This window comes from Ptiloglossa arizonensis, chromosome 6 (assembly GCF_051014685.1).
Source record: "Ptiloglossa arizonensis isolate GNS036 chromosome 6, iyPtiAriz1_principal, whole genome shotgun sequence".
Lineage (NCBI taxonomy): Eukaryota > Metazoa > Arthropoda > Insecta > Hymenoptera > Colletidae > Ptiloglossa > Ptiloglossa arizonensis.
The window spans coordinates 26,132,815-26,156,790 of NC_135053.1; the positions used below are offsets into that span (position 1 = coordinate 26,132,815).

General features: G+C 47.5%; 1 protein-coding gene across 5 annotated transcripts in view; it reads left to right on the plus strand.

Annotated features, from left to right (window-relative positions):
- Dip2 (disco-interacting protein 2) overlaps window positions 1-20,726 on the plus strand; it is a 49,562-nt gene extending 28,836 nt beyond the window's left edge. For 3 of the 5 annotated variants that reach the window (XM_076315032.1, XM_076315027.1, XM_076315030.1), the window contains 13 exons: window positions 2,832-2,969; window positions 6,280-6,474; window positions 7,075-7,567; window positions 8,018-8,354; window positions 8,533-9,346; window positions 9,411-9,841; window positions 10,169-10,400; window positions 11,442-11,572; window positions 11,968-12,354; window positions 12,826-13,161; window positions 13,234-13,530; window positions 13,621-14,174; window positions 14,399-20,726. In XM_076315032.1, the coding sequence (XP_076171147.1) occupies window positions 2,832-2,969; window positions 6,280-6,474; window positions 7,075-7,567; window positions 8,018-8,354; window positions 8,533-9,346; window positions 9,411-9,841; window positions 10,169-10,400; window positions 11,442-11,572; window positions 11,968-12,354; window positions 12,826-13,161; window positions 13,234-13,530; window positions 13,621-14,174; window positions 14,399-14,651 (4,598 nt within the window). In that variant the 3' untranslated portion in view covers window positions 14,652-20,726. The remainder of the gene's footprint in view (window positions 1-2,831; window positions 2,970-6,279; window positions 6,475-7,074; window positions 7,568-8,017; window positions 8,355-8,532; window positions 9,347-9,410; window positions 9,842-10,168; window positions 10,401-11,441; window positions 11,573-11,967; window positions 12,355-12,825; window positions 13,162-13,233; window positions 13,531-13,620; window positions 14,175-14,398) is intronic. The other 2 variants (XM_076315028.1, XM_076315031.1) reach the window with 2 other exon arrangements.
- The last annotated feature ends 3,250 nt before the right edge of the window (window positions 20,727-23,976 follow it).

A 23,976-nucleotide genomic window follows, 5' to 3' on the forward strand; every position in this document is an offset into this window, starting at 1 on the left:
CGGGAACGATTCTTAACGCACAAGGACCAAAGTTTGTCCCGGATAGAAATTTCATAGGAAGTCAGATTTCCATTTAAAAATGTACATAGAAAATGTTGCATCTCGTAGATCCGTAATTGTTCTGCTTCGCGATAGAAATAGTTACCAATTAAGCCAAACTTAGACGGCGCGTGTAAATAGCGTAAAATTCAGCGAAACTGCGATGTTTCCGACTCGATTACCGATCCTGTGTTGTGAGTGTGCACGGTTTAGATCTTTGTCCACGCACGTAGATATTCATCATGTACAATAACCATTAATCGTGCTTTATCGATCGGACGAAAGGATTCGTTTAACCGAAATTCCGTTACCGCGTTCTTGCATTACCGATTCGGTTCGCTTTTTCTTTTCCACGAATCTTTCGATTTCATCCGATCGCGCGCGCCTCACCTCTACGAACTCGGAATTCAATCGTAGAGAATCGCGAGGTCGGATCGTAGCTTGAGCCATCATCGTATCACGTTTCACGATTCATCCAGTAATTGATCTCGATAATCCGTAAACAGTCATTTTCATCAGTAGTGATCAGAAGTACTCGTGATTCAACCTCTTCGTGTTCTATGTCGACGAATAAAGCCACGTTCTTTTCGATGAACTTTCGTCGGGCTTGCGCAATGGAAAATTGAATATCGCGCTCTAAAAATTTACGATTCTCTGCGAGCGATCGGCCATTGCGATCGTTACGCAGTGCTTCGCACCGGTAAAGAAAATATATTTCCAGTCCGCTTGTTTGTTTACAATTTTTTTTATCGCGTTCGAATCGCGTTCGAAGTTGTTCCGTTCCAAGACGATTGAGTAATTCGAAGAAAAAAAAAAATGAAACTTTCGTAGGAGCGTAGGTCTCGAAGAGGTTGACACGTTTTTGTTGGATGTAGCTCGCTTGCTTGTAATCCCACGTGCGTACCGATTCGAGCGGAGACGCTTTTACACCTTAGATACCTTTGTAATTCGACTTAGCCGGGACCGGTTGTTCCACCTTCGGCTGACTCGAGATTGCAAGCGGCCATTCGTCGGCATTCTTGCGACTCGACTCGACTCAACGTGACTCGACACAGTCATGGACTTGCCCGCAACACCTTGATTTTTCCGCGTTGGCCATTAGTCGCCTCGCGTGCCGGAGCATCGATCGGGATTCTGATAAATTTTCTTCCGTCCCGTCAGAACGGACGACAATCGCGAGGATTCGTCGTGACAACGTTTTTTCGGATGGCTTGCGAAATTTCCATTACCTTTTCTCGCGATTATATTTTCCCCTTCTTTTCTTTTTTCTTTTTGTCTCTTTGAGTTGCCAATGATTTCACAACCAGTCACGAAAATGCACCGAATCGAATTTGGGAGCCGATCTCTGGGCACTGGAAGCAGTCGCGGATCGAACTCGATCGATCGTCGTCGAACAATTACGCTCTTACGAGTTCGTTCGAATTTTTGCTCGGCTCGATGCTAGCGACGAACTCTCGAGCTCCGGAGAAACAAAACGATATCGCGCGCGCGCGCGTTACTTGAACGACGATAAGAATTTACACGGTCGGTCTCGAAAGTCTCGAAAGTCGCGATTCAAAATATCGATCGTTTTCGCTCGGTTGGCGATAAAAACCGCGTGGGACGCGAAACACGAGAGGAGGTTCTCTCGTTCAGGCTTTAACCGTGACCTCCATCGTAACGCGTAGAAAGTCTTTAACGTTTTTCTAGTTCGGTGAACACGTGCCAAAGTTTTGCTTCGAACGTTTTGCCACGAGATCGATCGAACGATCGGGACGTCTCGACGAGTATAAGCGACCACCGTTTCCGATGCATCCATTGGGAGAAAAAAAAACTCGCTTTTGCGCCATCGCTTCGCGTTTCTTTGCAACCGACGCGTACAACGATACAATTGGCGCGGTTTTGGCTCGGGTCGAAGCGTAAAAGAAGAGACTCGAGAGACTCTCGTCGCGCAGAGAAAATCTTTCTTCCGTTTCGTCCAGCCGGCCTTACAGCGGGAGTTCGATGTCGAAAAATCCCTACAAGTCGGTCCAAACGCGAGCAAGTGCAAAACGATCGGTGATAAAACGGGAGATTCGCGTCGCCCGTCGCGTCTTCGAAAGCTGGCAGAGTTCAAATTACGCGGAGGTTGTCGATCGGATCGCGTCACAGACCCACCTCCTCGTCCGACCGACCCCCAACCCCAACCCCCCAACATCCCCCGGGGCCACTGCAGGGCTGCGAACAATCGATAAAAGTGAAATCGTCGTCGCAGCTTCCGAAGGTGGAACGACCTCCGATCGTCGTCGCCGTTGTCAGTGGCGGCGCCGTTCAGACCGCGCCTAAAGAAACGATTCCCCATTGAAACACGCGTTGTAGCCGAGCAACTCCAATTACGTTCACTTGGCAGGTAATTCAGCGTTCGGAGTTATCGCGAACATTCGTACGGTTCGATTCGAGACGGATGGACCGAACGGGCCAGAGTCGCGTTAAAGTGAATATTTCTTTTCTTTTTTTTCTTCTTTTTCCCCCCGTTGAAGCGTCGATCTATCCGAAAGCAGCCGATATCGCGAGATTCGTTTCGGGTGGAACTCGGTGCCGTTGGAAACGATCCGAAGGAACGCGAATCGGTCCATCCGTCTCGGGATCGAAGAGGCGTGCGCACGAAAGCGAGAGCGATCGAGGCGTACTTGGCGTCAAGTATCGTTTCTTGGGGTCAGGTCTGGTAGAGGAGACAGTTTCGCTGGAAGGAACGAAACGCGTAGCTCCCTGCCGATCCTCGTAGATCTCCTTTCTTTGTCTATGTGGCGTTGTTGTTGTTGTGTTGCATGCAGGAGGCCGGCTAGTACCTGGCGGGATCGCCAGTCCCCCGGGATCTGGCGGCTCGACCGGAAACACCGGGAACTCGAACTCGGCGGCTGCGAGACGCGGCAATCGCAGACTCACGCGCAATGAGAGCCGCTATCATTCCGGTGAGTACATCACACAGCTGGACGATCAAACGGTCCAAAGCGACGAAAAGAACCGCTAACGGGTCCTTAACCCTCGGACGAGTCCCGACTCTACGCGCGTTACCGTTTATTTATTCAAATACTAGCGCCGCGGACCATTCGCGAGTCGATCCTCCGTTTACTCGATAACGCTGTTCGCTGTTAAAACGACTTCGTCCCGCTTGATCGATTATCGGCAAATTATTTAGCTTTTCCGTTTGGACCTTCTCGTTCAGGTGTCAATGTTCCGATACGATTTCGGACGTACTTCGAACAGACGGAAACGTCCTTCAGGAGTTGCATGTACTCGAGCACTCGGGAACGATCGATTTTTCGTGCTTTGTATTTTCACACCGTGGAAAGTTTCGAGAACTGGTTTACAAAATATTCGCGGTGCTGTCGAATCTTTCGCGAACCGTGACCTTCGAGTCGCAAAATATTTTACCGTTTTACCCGAAACAGTTGAAGCCATCGAGGTGTAATTTCGCAACGGATCGTTTCGTCCGACCTTCGTTTGAAACGCATCTACGTATACTTTCGAAACAAAATTTCAAAGTCGATTCGTTTTCCGATCGGTCGAATACGTGTGACTCTTCGAGTACGTTTCCTTTCTCGTTTCTCGTTTCTCGTTTCTCTTTCCTCCTCCCCTACCCCTTTTCCGGATGCTTTTCGTTTTATCGTAGCAGCTTTAGGAAAGATAAGATTTTTATCTTCGGTACGATTTCGGTGATAACTCGGTGAGACGCAAACGTCCTTGTACTTATCCGTTTTGTTTTCGACGAATTGTTTGCGCGTCTTTCGCTTTCTTTTCTCGTAGACGCTTTTCGTTTTGTTACAGTAGTCGTTCAATTTGAGAGACAGTGCTTGCCGTGGGAAAGAGAAAGCTCGGTTTTATGGGAAAGGGGACTTCTTTCGTTTATGTACTTGTAACTGCAGTATGTTTTCTTTTTCCTTTTTCCTTTTTTTTTTTTTTAATTCTCGAGTATAACCGCTTCGAGATATTCGAATTTTACGGAAAAATTAGCAACGAGTCTACCGGAACCTTCCAACGTTTTATCCCTCGACGACTGGAATACGATTTTCGAACGAAACGTTTTTCAACGGGTTTCGATCGGCTCTTGAAATCGAATCGCGTACTTTCGAGTAATAATTGAACTGTTCGAGCAACGATGTCGACGAGCGTCGAAGAATTCGATGTATCGGTTTTCAAAGGTGAGGGTAAACGGTAAAATAATTCGGGTCGACTTTATCGATTCCAAAGGTCGATTACCAGTCCCGTACGAACGTTGAAACGAAATCGAAGAATCGTCGCGGTTAGGTTTCGCGGGTATCTCGTCGGTTGGAGTATTCGTCGTGCCGATCGAGAGTACGTCGGGCGCGTATCGGACGTTAACGAAATCTATCGACGACGACGACGACGACCATTTCTCGAAGCCCGAACGGATAGAAATCCGCTTAGAACTCGGAGCGCTTGGAAATCGTAATTCGCGTCCGAGTAATTGCGCAACGTTAAGCTCGATTGGCTCGATACACGGAAACACGCTTTGCGAGTGCGAGGAATGTGCTTTCGGCGCGAGTGCTTTCTGCTCTGATAAAGCGTTTCCTGCATCGAACGCGTGCAATTACTTTTGAGCAAATCGCGAAGTCGATAGCCGCGAGTCGGCAAAGAAACCGACTGGTTTTCCGGGGAACAATGTAGACCGTTGATCCGCGTCGAATCGTAAATACGGAATGTTGCCTGTAATTGCACGAACCCTTCGATTCCCCACTGTTCGTAAAAAGTTGCACCAGAAAACTTACTCCAAATCGTGCTCCCCTTGATCGTTCGACCAATCTACCGTAGTGTTTTCCCTCGAACATTTCCCAAGCACTTTTTGTCCCGAGAACCGGAAAGAATTTTTCCTCGTAACCGTGTCCGAGATTGCATCGGGCAATGTGTACATACATACGCGCGTAAACTGCCCGCGCACCTACAATTCGAACGAATCGACGCGTAAAAAATTGTTTATCCCCCGATTCGAAATTTTTATCCGGATAAATATTACGTCCGTTCGTCCGCGTTCGAAAGCGATCGGAGAGAGCTCTTCTTCTCGTTTGAGCGCGACGGAGAGGAAGATGCGAAACGATGCCCGAAACTTCCCACCGGAAGAGCTTTCGCGAGCTGGCGAGCTAGCGAGCGCGCCGTAAAGCTTGTAACTTGCCGCGCGGTGCTCGCCGGAACGGAACGAAAACCGAACGAACGGTTCTCCGTGCATAAAAGTCCGCCTGGAAACTTCATTTATCTCGAGGCAGAGCGAAGGCAATCTCGCACCTGGTGCACCGTTACCGCTCGAAGAGGACGAGCGTGGCTCGCGGAAGATAACTCGCTGCCCATCGGAGAAACGTCCGCGCGCGGTTACACGCAAATACGCTCCGGCGTGTACTCGCGCGTGGTTCGATCTTGAGAAAAGGCTCGAAGCGGGCGGTGGGCGGTGGGCGGCGGGCGGCGGATCGGGGATTGTGTACGCGCGGGGGGCTCGTGTCCGCTCGATGCAACGTCCATCTTTGGTAATCGAATCGTTCGACAACGGCCGGCCACTTTCAATACCGAGGCTGTTGCTCGCTTCGCGGCGTTCTCCATTTTCGTCGCGGTTCGATCTTTACCGTTAACCCGGCTCGATTTTCGAATCACTTTCGAACGAACCGCGTTTCCCTCGGATCGGGACCGAGCATCTTCCACGGTGGAAAATATAGACCGAAGCGTAATGGAGACGGCGCGGATTCGGTCAGCGAGTCTCTGCATTTCCGCCCGAGGTATATTCGTTGTATCGTCGTTACGACATCGCACGGGTTCGTTGCGAGAGTGGGCACTCGCGCGATCGCACGTGAGAGTGCACACGCGTGCGCGCGCGCGCGTGCGTGCGCGTGCGCGTGTGCAACGATGGAAAGAAGATAATTCGATGCGCCGCTTTCCTGAAAAAATTCCGGAATAAATAGCTCACGGGACGCATTGGCGCGCGAGCCCCTCGATTTCCGATCCTCGAAACTTTACCGAGCTCGTTCTGCTCTCGGCGAGCGTGAAACTTTCGAAAACGCAAGGATAAATGAAGTATCTGCCGGCCCGGTCGAGCGGTTCGCCAAGAATTCAAACGACGAACAGAGTCGTGCATTTTGCATAAAGGCTGCTCTTCTGCACAGTAGAAAGTACAAGTTGCCCGTTTCAGGATTTCCGTGCGCGTCTTCTCTAAAGTACGTCAATGCGAGAAATGTGTCGAGTGGTTGTTTAGTTGATCGTTCGACTCTAAATGCACAGAGGTGCGCCAGGAGGCGGTGCAGCAGGCATTGGCGGCGATGCAGGGTCGTCCGAAGCCGTCCCTGCCGATGCCATCGAAGAGAACCTCCGTGATGGCCAGGAGTCCCGACCGAGACCGTCGTGACAGCGGGGAATCGAGCAGCGACGAGGACAGCGTGGTCACCGAGGAAAGTCCCGGTGCCGGTGGTCCAACGGGTATACCTCCTTCGAATCTAACTCTTTCTATCTTTTGCTCGTGACTCCGACGCGACGCGACGCGACGCGCCGTAAATTTTCCGTTCGAGCGAAGCCGGGAGCCGGTGGTTCGCGCGCCGTTTAGGTTTCGGTTTATCGCGATCGTTAATGCGAATGCGTTGTCGAGATACCCCGGCCGGCATCGAGACAATCGCCCGAAACGAACCGAAACGTTTCCAGGCTTACGCGACTCGCTCGGGATACTCCGCGAAACTTCCGGGTGCAAAGCTCGCCTCCTTTTGGAGGAAAGCCAGCAAGGTAGCTAGCTGGCTGGCTGGCTGGCTAGCTTCGTGTCGGGAATCTCGGAAACGATCGATCGGCCGTACACTCGGCAACTTCGAATCGGAGAACAATCGCACCGCCAATCTCGCGCCGACTCGAATATACACGCGAAAAGCTTTCCGTCGATAATTGCCGGGTCTTCCAAGTCGTTTCGAGCGATCGTCGAAAATTGGGCAGCGAGCTTCGAAAAAGCATTGGTAAATGCGGGGCGAGGCGAGGCGAGGCGAGGCGAGGCGAGGTATAGCTCGTGCTTCGAGGCGTTTCACGTTGGACTTTTAGGCACAGGACTGTCGGACACCAGCAGCACCGGTTCGGCGCGAGACACGCCTCCGCCTCCGAGACCACCGGCTAGGAGACCTCCTGGCGCGGACATCACGGACATCGCGGAATACACGCCCCATGCCTACTGCAACATTCAGCCGCCGGACGTGACGCACACCAGCAACACACCGGCTGCGCAGCAGTCGACCAGGCGACCGGGGGCCGATAGAGTGAACCGCTACCACGTCGTCGAGGATCAGAACAATACCGGGACCACCGGACGCTGGAAGGTCTCCGCCAAGATTCAACAGCTCCTCAACACTTTGAAACGACCGAAGCGGCGCCCGTTGCCCGAGTTCTACGAGGACGATGACATCGAGCTCGAGATCGCGGCCAATCCGAAGGACCCGAACGCTCCGAAACCCGAGGGCGGTTTCATGACCTCCGCGGTCGGCGAACCATTGTCGGTACCCGCTGGTTTGCCCAGGTCGCTCGAGGCCGCTATACAAAGGTGAGACGCGGAGAAACTCTCAAAGTTTACTCGCATCGCGCCACCTACCGACAACGAACTCACCTCTATCTTATTCTGCTCGCGGTCGAATCCCAACCACCCGTAACGGACCAGGGGAAACGAGACGTTTCGCAAAATCTCGACGTTTCCCCAATTTAGAGAATTTTACTCGCTCCGAAGATACGAGCACCGAAAGTACACCAAAGTTTCTCGAACAACCGTGCGATTCACAATTTTCAAACTAACGCTCGAACAGTTCCCGAGGAACTCGCGTCGCGACGATTCCAAGAACACCGAAATTCGCGAGCTCGGATCGAAAGATCGACGACGCGACGTTCCTCTCGCGAACGGTTCTCGGAAATCAACGGACGAGAGCGCGCGACGAGAATTTCGGTCTACGATCCGTAACAGGCCAACCGCCATCCAACTGACAACGTTTCTCCTCTCCAGGTACGGTTTGGCGACGTACAAAGCACCGGTGGCGACCGTTCTCGATCCGAACGGCAAGCTTTGCGTAACACTGACTTACGGAAAGCTTCTGAGTCGTTCTCACAAGATAGCCTACACGCTGCTGAACAAGGCTCTGAGTCGCGGCGGTGATTGCTGTCTGAAACCTGGCGACAGAATCGCCTTGGTTTACCCGAACAACGACCCGATAAGCTTCATGTGCGCTTTCTACGGTTGCCTGCAGGCCGGCATTGTACCCGTGCCGATCGAAGTTCCTCTGACTCGTCGGGACGCGGGCTCGCAGCAGATCGGCTTTCTTTTGGGAAGCTGCGGGATCCAGGTGAGTCGCGAGCCCACAATTTTCGTAATATTCGCCCTTTCGAGTACAAATGTTCGCACGTTCGAGTGTCGAAATTACCTTTCCTGCGCAAGAACGATCCTGCTCGCGAAAATATCGATCTGTTCGCGCAGCAAGGACTTGAACGAAGCTCCCGCGAATACGAATGCGTCGTTTCTAGGTGGCATTGACCAGCGAGGCTTGTCTGAAAGGCCTGCCAAAAACCGCGGCCGGTGAAGTGGTAGCGTTCAAAGGTTGGCCGAAGCTGCACTGGTTCGTGACGGAACATTTGGGCAAAACGCCGAAAGACTGGCTACCGCCGCCGCGATTGACCGACGACACTCCGGCGTACATCGAGTACACCACGGACAAGGACGGCTCGGTAATGGGCGTGACCGTGACCAGATCGGCGATGCTCTCGCATTGTCGAGGCTTGACCCAAGCCTGCGGGTACACGGAGGGCGAGAACGCGGTCTGCGTGCTGGATTTCAAACGGGAAGTCGGTCTCTGGCATAGCACCCTCACCAGCGTTTTGAACGGGATGCACGTGATCTTCATTCCGTACGCGTTGATGAAAGTGAATCCCGCCAGTTGGATGCAAATGATCACCAAGCACCGTGCCAGCGTCGCCGTGGTGAAGTCTCGGGACCTTCACTGGGGTCTCCTGGCCACGAAAGATCACAAGGACATCTCTTTGTCGTCGCTGAGACTGCTGTTGGTCGCCGACGGTGCCAATCCCTGGTCCCTTTCCTCTTGCGACCAGTTCCTCTCGGTATTCCAGTCGAAAGGTTTGAGACCGGACGCCGTCTGTCCGTGTGCATCCTCCAGCGAAGCTCTCACCGTCTCGGTCAGAAGACCGGGTCGCGCCGGCGTGAACGCGACTGGACGCGGCGTCCTCTCGATGTCCGGACTGAGCTACGGGGTCGTCAGAGTCGATCAAGAGAATTCTCTTACCTCCTTGACGCTTCAGGATTGCGGTCAAGTTATGCCCGGAAGTGAGTTCTACGTCCATCCTCCCACGAACCGTTAAACACCAGAACGTTTTTCCTCCTCTTACAGGTATCGTGGTCGTGATCAAGATGGAAGGGCAGCCGTTCATCTGCAAGACCGACGAAGTCGGCGAGATCTGCGTGCACAGTTCAGCGACCGGGAATCAGTACTGGGGACTTCAAGGGCTGACGAACAACACGTTCAAGGTGGTTCCTCTGCAGGCCGATGGGAGTCCGTTGGGCGAAGTCGAGTACACTCGTTCCGGTTTATTGGGCTTCCTCGGACCCGGTGGCCTGGTTTTCGTCTGCGGTTCGCGCGACGGACTGATGACTGTCACGGGAAGGAAACACAACGCCGACGATATCATCGCTACGGTTCTCGCCGTGGAACCCATGAAGTTCATTTACCGCGGTAGAATAGCCGTGTTCAGCGTTCGCGTATTGAGGGACGAAAGAATATGCGTCGTTGCGGAACAGCGACCCGATTGCAGCGAGGAGGAAGTACGTTTCGAGTGGCGTTTACGGCTCCATCGAACGAGACGCTCGGTGACGCTATACCGAATCGTAGACGTATAACTTTCGTGGGTTCCGTTTCAAAATCGATCGGTCGCTCGAGATCGCGAGGACCGAATCTACTCCGGAACAACCTTTCGGACGCTCTTTCCTCGAAAAATTCCCCCTTGAAAACCTCGAGCGCGGCAACGAATACGAACGCGTCGTAAAATTCGTTTACGAGTCGCGGAGCGTTCTCGTTCGAAATCGAGCCACGATCTACCGCCCTTTGGTCAGCGTAAATTAGATTCTTACACGAATTCTTTACTTATTCAGAGTTTTCAATGGATGTCGCGCGTGCTGCAAGCGGTAGATTCCATTCACGCGGTTGGAATATACTGTCTGGCGCTGGTTCCGCCGAATTACCTGCCGAAAACACCACTCGGCGGTATTCATCTGTCGGAAACGAAAAGACGTTTTCTAGAGGGTACACTACACCCGGCTAATGTTCTGCTTTGTCCGCACACTTGCGTTACAAATCTACCCAAACCACGCGAAGTCCATTCAGGTAAGCGGTTGCTCATTCACCAGCGAGTACTAAGTCCCCGAAGTTCAGGTATACCGATAAAAATCACGGACTTTAACGAATTACATGAATGTCAGCAAGTACAAGGACAATATATACACTCACTTTTCTTGGTTGTAACATTTCTTCGTTTTTCTTTACGCATTCTATTTTAAGCGACGACGATCCAACGAAATGGCGGATAAATCGACGAAAAGTCAACTCGCGATTCGTTGGAAGAAAACGACAAACGCATCGTTCCCGCGACGGAGATCTTTTCGCTGGCTCGTTGGATCGATTCGTCGAGATGTTTATGAGAATGATCAATGAGAGAATGAATGAGCAGTTCTTCGGATTTCATTCTTTGTTGCAAAATCCCGAATTAACACGCGAAGGAACGTAACAATTTGCGCTTCTTTGCAAAGTCATTAGTAGGCTTTTAGTATCTTAGCACAGATGTACAAAGTATACAACCGTCTCTTGCTACATATCATGTATCATTGATTCACCCTACACCGTTGAAGTACTTTTAACGCTTAGCATGGTATTCTATTATTTTCACCCTTCTTTCTTTTGGCTGAGCTCAAAACACCCTGTAGCGATCCAATGGTTATAGATGAATTACACCTTGCGATGTGACATTTTATTTTCGATTCACCGTATATGTACGATTACTACGATTGGCACGCAAAAACGAAAGCTTTCGAACAATTACAAATTTGTTTCGATCCGTGCTTCGTTTGTTTTCTTTTTCCTTACTAACGCTTTGTTGATTAATTTCGTATCGTCGAATTGTCGTACTTCTCGAGAAGAACGGAATATTTTCTTTCTTTTTTTCTTTTTTTTCCGTCGAGTATGTACAGTCCATGGAATGCTTCGGACACGCCTATTCGAGGACGTACGTTAAGACAATAACGAACCAGTTCACGAACCTTTATAGAGCTTTGATTTTCCGGCCTCAGTCAGGGGAGAGTGTGTGAGCTACTCATTATTGGGTTGAGTGTTTGTGTTGGTTTACTAACGGAATGGTGCGGGGGCGTGTAGCGGGGGATTCTGTTGCAGACGTTGGTCCGGCCAGTGTCATGGTGGGCAACATTGTTCAGGGTAATAGATTGGCCTCGGCTCAAGGACGGGACATGGGTGTCTTGGACGAGGACAGTGATAACGCTAAAAAGGTTTGCGTCGACGAAATTCGTGGAGAGAATGGAACGACAAGTACGATAGATCGGATCGTTCGAATACATCCACTGTACGCGTATCAATAACGATTGAGAGCGTATGAAATCGGTGTCGATGACTATGACGCGTAAAGAGCGCCAATTTTCCTTAATTCTTTGGAAAAGATAACGAATCTCCTCGTAAGGCTCGACGCCATCGTCGAGCCCGATGTCTGTCGAGCCTTTTTTATTTTTTACACGTTGGCCCCAAATTAACGATAAATGTCTAGTACAAAAGGCACAACCACACCGTAATCTACAGTCTTTGTCGTTCTCCTCTTAACGAACGCTTCGTTAGCATTTTTACAAGTTCGCGAGTTTGCGACTCGTCGTTCACGCGTTGAATCTTTCAGTACCAGTTCATCTCGGAGATCCTTCGATGGCGTGCAGTGACTACCTCCGATCACGTGATATTCACGTCGTTGAACGCCAAAGGAGCAGTGGCAACTTCCCTGTCCTGTTCGCAGCTGCACAAGAAGGCCGAACGGATCGGGAATCTTTTGTTGGATCGCGGACGAATTAATACCGGGGACCATGTGGCATTAATATTTCCTCCCGGTACAGATTTGATATGCGCGTTCTACGGTTGTCTCTACGTTGGAGCAGTGCCAGTTACGATCAGGCCACCTCATCCGCAGAACCTTCAGACCACGTTGCCAACCGTCCGCATGATCGTGGACGTCAGTAAGTCTGTGCTCGTGCTCACGAATCAGAATCTCCTGAAACTGCTGAAAACAAAGGTACACCGATACGCCATGGATTCTTCGTATTTTCTATACAGGCTGGTCCATTTGTTCCAATGATCCCGAATCATCTCCGTTGGCTTTTAGGGAAAGTCTAACGAGAAGAAGTTGTTTGGTTCGGGAAAGTATCGTCGTTTTCATTCGAATCGGAAAACGGTACAAAAGTTCCATTTTCTTCCATTTCTTTTTATCAAAGTTCTCTCTCGAACCGAACAACCTCTTCCTCTTACGCTTTCTCTTATCATCGGCACCAATGTACGTAGATACTCGAATCGATTAAAATGAATGAATCACCCTGTACATCTCTACCGATAATACGTTTTCTATAACCGTTGAACTGTTCGTCTCGGACGTATTTTTAGCCGATTAAATTCGCAACGATATTTTAGAGCTGCTCTTTACGCGTTTAGCAATTAAAGTATCGAATCGTTTGTACGAATAAATGCTATATGCAACGATGCAACGCAGGAGGCGAATAATGTTGTCGACATAAAGAGCTGGCCGACGATTCTCGATATGGACGACATGCCAAAGAAGAAGCTACCTGTTATGTATCGAGCTCCGACGGCGGAGATGCTGGCTTATCTAGACTTCAGCGTCTCGACCACGGGCATGCTCGCAGGAATTAAAATGTCCCACGCAGCAGTGACATCTCTGTGCCGTGCCATGAAACTTGCCTGTGAATTGTATCCGTCGAGGCATATCGCTCTGTGCTTGGATCCTTACTCTGGATTAGGATTTGCTTTGTGGTGTTTGAGCAGTATATACAGCGGACATCATTCCATACTCATACCGCCGTCGGAGGTACGTTTTCACGAGCTATATTGAAAAAACTTGAAAGCCAAAGAGTTGTTCTCGATATCTTTGTGTTTTCAGGTGGAAGCTAATCCAGCGTTGTGGCTGTCGGCGGTTAGTCAGTCCAGAGTGAGAGACACGTTTTGCTCCTACGGCGTAATGGAACTCTGCACAAAGGGTCTCGGTTCCTCCGTTCACGCTCTGAAAGCGCGGGGCGTCAGTTTGGCCTGCGTCAGAACGTGCGTGGTTGTTGCCGAAGAGAGGCCACGGATCGCCCTTACTTCGAGCTTCAGTAAACTGTTCTCCGCTCTGGGTCTGAGTCCGCGCGCCGTGTCGACCTCCTTCGGATGCAGAGTGAACACAGCCATTTGTTTACAGGTTCGTGCACAGAGTGGTCCAAACGTATAACGAAATTCATTGTTAGAAATACGAAACTTGGAAACGAAATATCGTTTATTCTCGGAACAGGGTGCATCGAGTCCAGAACCGTCCACGGTGTACGTCGATCTCCGCGCGTTGCGCAACGATCGCGTGTCCTTGGTCGAAAGGGGCAGTCCGCACTCTCTGTGCCTCATGGAATCGGGAAAACTGCTTCCCGGGGTAAAAGTGATCATCGCCAATCCGGAAACGAAAGGACAATGCGGAGATTCCCATTTAGGGGAGATTTGGGTGCAGTCCGCTCATAACGCCAGCGGCTACTTCACGATTTACGGCGACGAAAGCGATTACGCGGATCACTTCAACGCTCGTCTCGTGACCGGAAACACGAACGAGGTTTACGCCAGGACCGGTTATCTCGGTTTCTTGAGGCGTACCGAGAGTGTTCAGCAGTCGGTAATCAGCGACGTTCCCGGCGACACTTCCGCAGCGGAAGCGGATCTGGTTCCCGGCGACGCCGAGTTGCACGACGCTGTGTTCGTCGTCGGCGCCCTCGACGAAGCTATTATGCTCAGGGGAATGCGATATCACCCGATCGATATCGAGAACAGCGTCATGAGGTGTCACAAGAAGATAGCGGAATGGTGAGTGAGTGATCGTGAGCGATTATTCCGTAAGCGATGCAGTCGGTTGCGACGATTCCCGTCCTGTTACATTGTTACGCGATTCAACGACGAAACGACGAAACGACTTACGTATCGCTTACGGGATGACCCAACGCGTAAACACGAACAAACGATATCGTAGAATAGATCCTCTCGACCGAGTTGCCCTTCACCGTAAACGAAAACGTTTGTACGATTTACAGCGCCGTATTTACGTGGACCAATCTACTGGTAGTTGTGGTGGAGCTCGACGGAAGCGAAAGCGAGGCTTTGGATCTCGTGGCGTTGGTCACCAGCGCCGTTCTCGAAGAACATCACCTGGTCGTCGGTGTGGTAGTCGTGGTGGATCCCGGAGTGGTCCCGATAAATTCGCGCGGCGAGAAGCAACGAATGCACTTGCGCGACGGTTTCCTGGCGGACCAGCTCGATCCGATCTACGTTGCGTATAACATGTGAGCGGTATTCGAATACCCGAGAAACGCATTACGCGACAGATGTCGTCTGACCGACGTCGCATCTTCCAGTCGCGTTGGATCCACTCCCATGTCGACGCCTAGGCACTCTCGACTCGAGGTAGCAAGCTGTCTTTCGAGTTTTTACCCTTCTTCCAGAAGGACGATCTCTCTGACGAGAAGAATCTGGAACGTGTTACGAGCATTCTCTGTACTTTCGAAGCGAACGTCGTCGTCTCTGAACGATTTATACCGCTCCTTTGAGAAAGGGGCTCGCGCACTCGGGTCGTTTAGCGCGTTTACGTACATCGAAGGGTAAGAAACCTGGAGGCACTTTGAGATTTCAAGTCGCACCGTTGCCAACGTTCACCGAGTTTGCGCTAGAAAGTATATATCTCCCGTATTGAAAGTAATCGAGAAACCACAGAGACGATCGAGAGAGACGAGGACCGTCTTTTCTGCACGGGGACGCTCGTCGACGGAACCCTCAAGAAATAGTGACTTTTCGAACCACTGAAACGATACGCACAGCGCATTATCGGTGCTCACAGGGTTAACGAGATTTACTTTACGTAACCGTACGTATTTTACCAACGAACCACCCGCGACGAAAGAGCACGCGCGCGAATTTAATAACCGAACACGTTAGAACTTCTTCACACTGCCGCGACGAAATACGTGCACCTTCGACACGAGTCTCGGCTGTCCTCGTGCTCGAGCCGTGCTTTTATACGTCGTGTATTACCTGAACGTCGAACTAGACGGATAATAGTGTCATTCGTTATTTATAAAACGACATTGGGAACGGTAGTGAGCTTTTCTACGAGTGGAGAACGGAAGATGTTATTTTAACGGAGATACGCGTAACGTCGACGGACCAATTCGTACCGTCGACGGACCAATTCGTACCGTCGACTTGCTCTCTTCGAACTGGACGATTATTCCGAAAGCTGTATACAGGTATACATATTATCCGATGTCTATTAGAGAAAGAGGATGGGGGAAAAAAGAAGGAAAGAATTTGATACACACTTTGTCGTAGACTCTCGTGTAGCTTGACGGATTTTTTACTACATAAAGTAACGATTAGCCAACGTAATCTATACTCTATCGTAACGTGAGAAGTTTTAACTGTCGACAACTTTTTCTAATGTATCGTCGCTGAAAACACACATATTCTCTCTCACACACACACACGTACACACACACTTCACACATACACGGTTCGCTATCGCTCCGACTATATCTGATTTTATAAGATTTCGTTTCGAGACACAGTTTCTACGTTGTTGGTATTGTACAACGATTTTGACGTGAATCAATTCGGAAACAAGACCAAATAGGTCCGAATCGATCAGAAATTTGATGATATTTTAGCTGCAGCGCGCACAACATCGCACTTTTATACCTTAGAGTATTTATATTATATTCTGCAGCACGCAATGAAATCAAGATCGAGTAGTATTATTCGTCCGTTCGTCCCAAAAATGTGATTTTCTTTTTTTTCTTCTTCTAGACGCGTACACTTGTTCGTTGCGACGATGCGACGCACACCCGTGAAAAACAACCGATGTATTTTTAACTTTACAACGTCACAGGTCGATTCATTGCGTGCTGAGAGGGTACACTTGAAAAACCACACGGAAACCTGATTGCCTGGCCAATTTTCCATAGAGAGGACTAATCGCCCTAAGGCGAATTCGCATCTCAGGGTTTTAGATCGTTTGTAATTGAACGGTGATAGATTTGCGGATATATATTTAGAACGGCGGCTCCTTTTGGACGGTATTTGAACAAAAAAAAATTAAATACGTATTTGTTGCTTGTCACAATAAATAATAGCGCGAAATTAATGGTCGAAACAAACATCAAATTTCATTGAATCGTGTATCTACAAGGTAATGCGATAATTGTCTTTATTCAAATTCGAACGATTCTTATAACCAGATTACCCCACAGTAGAAAGAACGTAACGATCTTTCGAACAAACAGATCTAATTCAGCTTCTTTTGAGCAAATAAGATAATATTAAAAATATAAAACCAAAAATTAAATTAAGTTAAACACTAATTTACATTAATATGCAGAAACGAGATTTAAACGTTTAACGATTAAATTGAGCCTAATGTTTGTTTCGACTATACTCTTATTATTATTATCACGACTAATATTGTTATTATTATTATTATTATTATTATTATTATTATTATTGTCATCGTCATCGTCGTCATTATTATTAATATTATTATTATTATTATTATTATTATTATTATTATTATTATTATTATTATCATCATCGTTACTATTATTATTTTTATTCTTCCAACAAAGACAAAAAATTACAGTAGCACAAAGAATTCCAGCAAAAGTGCAGTCGGAGTAGCTTTATAATGTTGATGCGTTTGCACTCTGCGGTTTTGACTTGAGTAGGTATACGAAAATGTTATCCTTGAACTGTTGTGGACATCGGTGAAGATACGCGCCAAAAATTTACACGTCAACTTTCTCCTTTTCCTTCTCGATTTTTTCCTTAGTTTACTTTTTTACGCACAAACGCGTTCTCGTCGTACGACCGGTCCTCTCGACCAAAGCTCAATCTACGTAGATCGACAGCGTTGTCGCGATCGGCGACTTTCGGGCTCAGAATCGATTTACTGCAAATGCGTCAAATATGTCCGATGTTCGTCGGTTTTATCTCGAAACTTTTCGCCCGAGTTTTACTTGCTTAACGGTGTAACGAATTTGTACACTTTGCGTTACAAGTCCGCTCAACGGTTCCCAATTTCGAAGATATCTCGATGCTGTTCGAGAACGATCGTTTTATTCGTTCAAGTCTTTCATCGCTATCGGAGCTCGATCGATCGGTGCTGTGCGTGCGTTGAACGCTTACGAGCGTTCGAACCAGCATCGAAAGTATCGATCGAGTTTCATTGTTCGAAGTGAATAGACGAAAGTTGTTACACCGAGGGTGCGTTGACCTTTCTACGCGTCGATTTAACTACCGTGTAATCAATGGAACGCGTAAATTGTCGGCATCGTATCAGATTTATCGTTGACCTATCCGTAACTGTCGCAAATGTCAACGAGAAGCGATCAGTTCCGAGCCCGAAAGTCGTACGCGCGGCTTTTCTCGTTTCCTTGGAGTTTTATCGTTCTCGAGACTTTTTCTACCCGATGTGTACATTTGTTGATAGTTTTATAATTTTATATTCTTATTTTAATATAACGATACACAACTACGCGGCGTACATATTGCCCCAAGGGTGTCGTATTGCGAAAAGCGCGTTGCGATATGTACGTGCAGGTTCGCCGATCTATTTTGCATCGTTGTTGCGAGGCTCGTGTTAAACTTTCGAAGAATTTGAACGGTATTGCCAAATTTTCAAAGATTCCGAACCAATTTGCGCACGCTGCGCTCGATAATACGTTCCTCGATCCAATTTTATCGTCCGCTTTCTAGTTGAATTTAGTCAACGAATCAACAGTTTGCGTTTGTTATATTCGATAGTCACGTTCGACGGCTCGTACTCGGTAATAGAGCTGTATCGACGACAATTGATTCTACGAGACACACATCCACGACGATTCGAAACCGGAAGACGTTCAAATACGAGCCTCGACCCGACGTCGTTTTCGTTAACGCGATACACGCGAACTATGATAATTAATTGTCCCGGACACTCGTTTACAGGTGTCTGTGTAAATACGTATTGAAAGTAGGTGAATTAGAATCCCTTTCTTCGACGTGTGTTACACTTCTGAGAACCTTTTGCACTCGTACCCCAGCTACGTGTAACATTTTGTAACGTTACAAGAGAGACCTAACCCAGCAGTGCGGTGGCCGATTTCAACGTTTCTTTTTGGAGAATCTGCATCGAAAAGGTGTCGCGTTTAAAGATATTTCGATTTGAAAAGATTTCGTTCACCGAAAATGCTGTTCGATCGCTCGAAACGAGAAGAGAAACCCCGCTGCTGTGCAGTTTCCCTGTTAAAGGAAGACAGCGACCACCAGTATACATTTTTTTCATTATTCTTTAAACTTCACGGTCCAATCTTTCGTGCCGTTAGATCGGTCTAACTTTACCAGCGAAAACCTGAAACGCCACGAGTGCAAAGAGTCTCGAACGCGTTTCTATCGATCCGTTCTCTCTTCTTTTTTTTTTTTTTTTAACGATTAAGGTACCGTGCCATGTCACCTTGCGTCCTTTTGCTCTTTCACGCACGAGGAAACGTTCGCTATAAACAATAACGGCGCTATTCTCGTTGGACACACCACACCGATAAAGATTATATAACATAATGTTACAATAAAAGATAATCAAAAATATTACTCCTCTCTGAACGTAGAAAGTTCCGTTACAAGGAAACGAAATTTGTAAATTTTACAGAACAATCGATTCTTCGTCGGATGTAATCGTTGCGTCGTTTCGCGATCGTTCTGACCAACAATTGTAGCAGTATCGGTCGATGAGATACCACGATACAAATACAGCGCGACTACGAAGGGTTGAAAGTTAACATTTACGCAATTGGCGAATCGATGATACTCCGAAAATATTGCAACCGGACGTAAATGCTCGAACGCGACGCGTTTGATCGATCGGTGGCGTTTCCTTCTGCGCGAAAGATCTGGAATCACAGCAATGCACCCCCGATCACGCTAGGAATGTGCAGCGTCGAGATGTTTTTATCGAACCTGAGTAAACGAACCCTGTTTCGTTATTTATCTGTCGCGTAGAAGTCCCTTGACAAAGAACGCGGAAGCACGACAAAAAACGTCTCCTCTTTCCGCGATCGTTGTTAGAAATACGTTCGTACGATCTTGCGAGTGCAACTCGAAACCGACTCGTTTATTGTACAGTTAAAGTACGAACGCGATCGGAAGTTTCAACGAACGTGGATCGTTTCTTTTGTTACGAAGGTTCGTACGGTAGCAATCGCGTTGTACGGTGGTCCGTAGAAATGTTCGTAAAATGGTTCCCATTTGCGAAACATTTTACGCTTCGTCCCATCGTTACCTCGTCAGTAGGAACTATTGAGAGCGAAATGGCGTCAATTTTCGTTTCGAACTCGAGAAAGTATATTCGTTGAAAGTATCACATGCATCGTGCGATAATTTTCATTGCTTTATAATGGCACGCAACAATAACACCGATCGAGATCACCGAACCAGTTGAAAAGGGCGAGAACGTTACGCAATCCTATGAGTGGGGCTGAGAGTGCGTGCGTGCGAGGAACTTGGTTGTATTATGTATAAATGTTGATAACTAGTTGATAGTGAATGTGAAGATACTTGTCACCGTTAACGATCGCGTGTTATCACGCTGGACCCAAGACAAGAAGGCCGGCCATGAATCAACGGATTCACTGGATCTCTTTGAAACTGTACCGCGTAACCCTGGACTGTGTAAAATGGTCCCACCCTGTGTAAATATTTGCCCCTGTACCCCTATTGCGTTAGAGGTTATTAAGGTACGATATAGTTTGTACGTTGAAGTATATATATATATATATATATATAGTTATATATATATATATGTATATATATGTATATATATATATATTTATGTATGTATGTATATGTATATATATATATATGTATATGTATATATATAAAAACACAGAATAATATAAACGGTCACTGTCCTTACCAAGCCGTAGCATTTTGCCTGTATCAGTCGGACGAGAATATCATTATTACTACTTTCGTGTATTCATCTCTTTCTCCGGTACTGGGCGACCATTTTCATTCCTCGTTCTCTCTTTAATCGGTACAGAGATCGGAGGGATGACAACGCGGAGTCGAAGCACGAACACAGGCGATAGAAACGTCGTAGCAATTTATATAGTCCGTAGCGGACTTTTTTTTCTTGTTTAAAGCAAAATGGTGAAAGAAAGGAAATGTACTCGACCGATGTCCCATACGGACGGTCGTGCATCGTCATCGTACCTCGTGTTACGACCGTAAAATCACTCCCGAGACCCTTTAAACCGAGCGCCTCTTTGTAATCCACTCGATATTTCACGAGGAGCTTCGCGAGCTAACATCAATAAACGTAATGTACATTTTTTGCAACGAGCCTGACTCTTTTATACCTCCGTTTTTGCGTTTCCATTCCTTCCGTTAGGGTAATCGTGGATGATTCCCTTTCCCGTACGTTTCGCTTCGTCGTTAAGTAACTAGAGTTTCTAAATTCGATCGTTTCCAAAATTCGTTCGATCGCAACATCTTTCTGCATACATTTATACTACGTAATCGCTTCGCACGTGTTTTACAAAATGTGTTTATTTGCGTTTGCGCAAATTAGATCGACGTGCAATTGGTTCGAGGCAATTCATCGATTGTGTAGCTGTCTTGATTCACTTGGCTCGTTAAATGTTAACGTATGCGAACAGTAAAATGCACGTGCAACCTTTATCTGTTTGAAGATCAGTGGTTAAAAAATATTATTCTTTAACGCATTCTCGAACGTATACTCAAATGGAATTTGTACAATTCAAAAAATTGTAAAAATTATAGGATTTAAAAAAAATGTAAGTCCTTTTCGAAAGAGACGTTTTTATTATTTTTTGGAAACTGCAAAAACAAAAATCGTAATTACTGCGAAAAACATGGTTAAATCGCATTTAAACTTTTATTTTAACACATCTGAACCTGATCCGAAATAAAATCTAAGACGATTGCACGGATGTCGAAGTATCGTTTTCAAATAATTTCATTTGTTGAAGGTAATGGAAAATATCTATAAGCGTCGAAGAAACAAATCGCGATGAAAGTACGGTGTAATTTTGTTCGTCTTTTAACAATCGATTCCGTCTTTGTTCACTCGTGAGCTTCGTTTTACGCTATCGCTTTAAACGTTATATTTTTATCACAATTACCACGATATTGTCGATTATGTTATTTCTATATCTCCTAAATTATTATTAAGGATTCAAATTATCGATTTGTAAGAAAAAGAAATTGTCGACTTTTTTCTCGGAGCAACGGCAGCGTAACCCCTCGATAAAAACGAGTTTTACGCCACGCAAAATGTTTCGAGTTCTGGGACAGCTCCAGACACCAACAGTGCGTAATAGGCTTTAAAGCACACCAGTTCGGAGGTTTTCGCACGATAGACAGCGAAGCACCAGGATTGGCTGCCGTAGAAATTTGATTCCGTTTCGTTCGTTCCTTTTCTCTTCTTTCCCTCTCTCCCTATCCTCTCTCTGTCCCCCTCCCTGTTTGCCTCTCGTTCTTCATCCGCCGCGTCCATCGGTCTCGCCGTGTTAAAGAAAGACCGGAGTTAACGTTTCCCCAGGGAAGCGTGGTAAACGCCGTCCAAAGACGTTCGAATCGAGCAGTTCCGTACAGTCTGTCAGTGACAGTGCATTAGCAAACACCATCTCCCTCGTGAACGTGCATGCGTGCCGGTAGCGCGGAAAGAAAACTCGTTACACGCTGGGCTGACTGTGCTTGGCCCTCCCGGCAAACGCGGTGTGGCACGAAAACAATGATCGTTCGTTCGAGCGGTTAGAACGAGCGAAGAAATTACCGACAAAGCGTCAAAACCGTTGCGTCTCTTCCGTCGATCGAGGCCGAACGGCCGCGCTACCTTCGGGAACGGCTCGACGCGTATCAATTCCAGACAAGGGTATGTAAACACTTTGATTTTCTTTTCCTCGGTTGATCGTCCGTTGAACGAAGCGCGTTCGAATCTAGAAGATTCGATCGATCCTTCGATCGCGTTCCGCGCCCACGTGGAACACTACGTTCGACTTTCGTTCGTTCCGTTAAAATCGTTGATTTCGTTACACGCGATCAGACTTTACTGGCCGATCTCGTGGGGCCATTTTAGTCGTCACCGATGCGTGGCGCGTTGGTGGTCCTATCGTTGCGATCGTGCAACGACTACATCGCGTTCGAGAAACAATGCGATAGGTTTACGAGCTATTAAATCTAACACGAGTAAACGTTCGCTCTACGTCAGTCATTTTCCCGGAAATATTAATCGTCGCGTTCTCGTCGAAAGAAATTGTTCGATGCAATATACGTTATCAAAGTTACGTTCGCATCGAAATTTAGTATATCTAAACGTCCTAATGTTTATCAGTTGTATATTCGCATTTCGATTTGTGCTAACCTGCATTGAAATTTCAATGTATAATACGTAAAGCCGATCGAAATACGTTCGACCATTCGATCAACGGGCGTTCGAATCCGACGAATATCGCTTATCCTCGCACTTTCGACCGTTTTCAAATTTCGAAATCGCAATTGTTTCGTTCTTCTGCGTGCATGCCATCGGTACGGTGTGAAGTTCTCGTACGTGCTCGGGCGTTGTTTTTTGCGAAAAAGAGAGAGCGGTTGTTGCCGGGTTCCATGTTCTTCGCGTTACGAAACGTATTCTCCGTAAATGACCGCATTGAAAAACATCGCGACGCTGTTGCTTATTCTTCAAACTTTGAAACGCGACATGCGCTGACGGCCACCTAAATGCCGCGCGTACATGTGTGCTGTGCACATACCGTGCCGATAGGATCGTACACTCGTTCCCTCTCGCGTTTCCGTGTGAAATAAAATACGAAATTAATTTCGACGAATGCAACAGATTATGTTCGTAGCGGTACATATAACGAAAGTTTGTCGCGTAAAAGGGAAAACGTGGCAGAATCGTCGACGCAAAGTAGGCTGCATACTTTTATCGACGCTAGTAGCACGATGAATTTATTTTCGCGCGATCCGTCGAGACAAACGTTTCGTACTCTTCGAGTTTTTCAATTTCGTCGATTCGCGATCGAACGTACACGTTACGCTCTTATCATGGTCTCGTACATGTGACTAGCCGTGAACGATAAAGCGATCCGTGCCACGGTGGGTTAACCTGTACAGTGACGATTGTGTCAAACGAGATGCGCGTATACTATAGATATGCGTAACAACGAAACGAGCGGTGAGAAATTTTTATCGCGGAAGTATACTTCGTAAGGTTTAAATTTCAAGTTGGTCGATTCGCGCGATTCGTTAATACGATCCGTATTTCTGGACAATCGAGCTTTATTCGATCGTATTTCAAAAATCGATCGTTAAGCGTGCATCGAGGTAGGTGGGGTATTCCAAAGGACATTCCAGTTACGTGAGAAGGTTACGAGTCGCTTCGTTAACGCACCGACAGATTAAGCATAAAGACGACGTGAAATCGATAGTCCTTGCTTATCGAACAATATACATACACATGTACACACATAATACCTTTCGTAGTCGTTCCGAATCTTCGAGTCGATGGTTGTCGCTTTCTCGTCGGTAACGAGAATTCGCTCGGTGATACAATATCGTTTCTACGACGTAA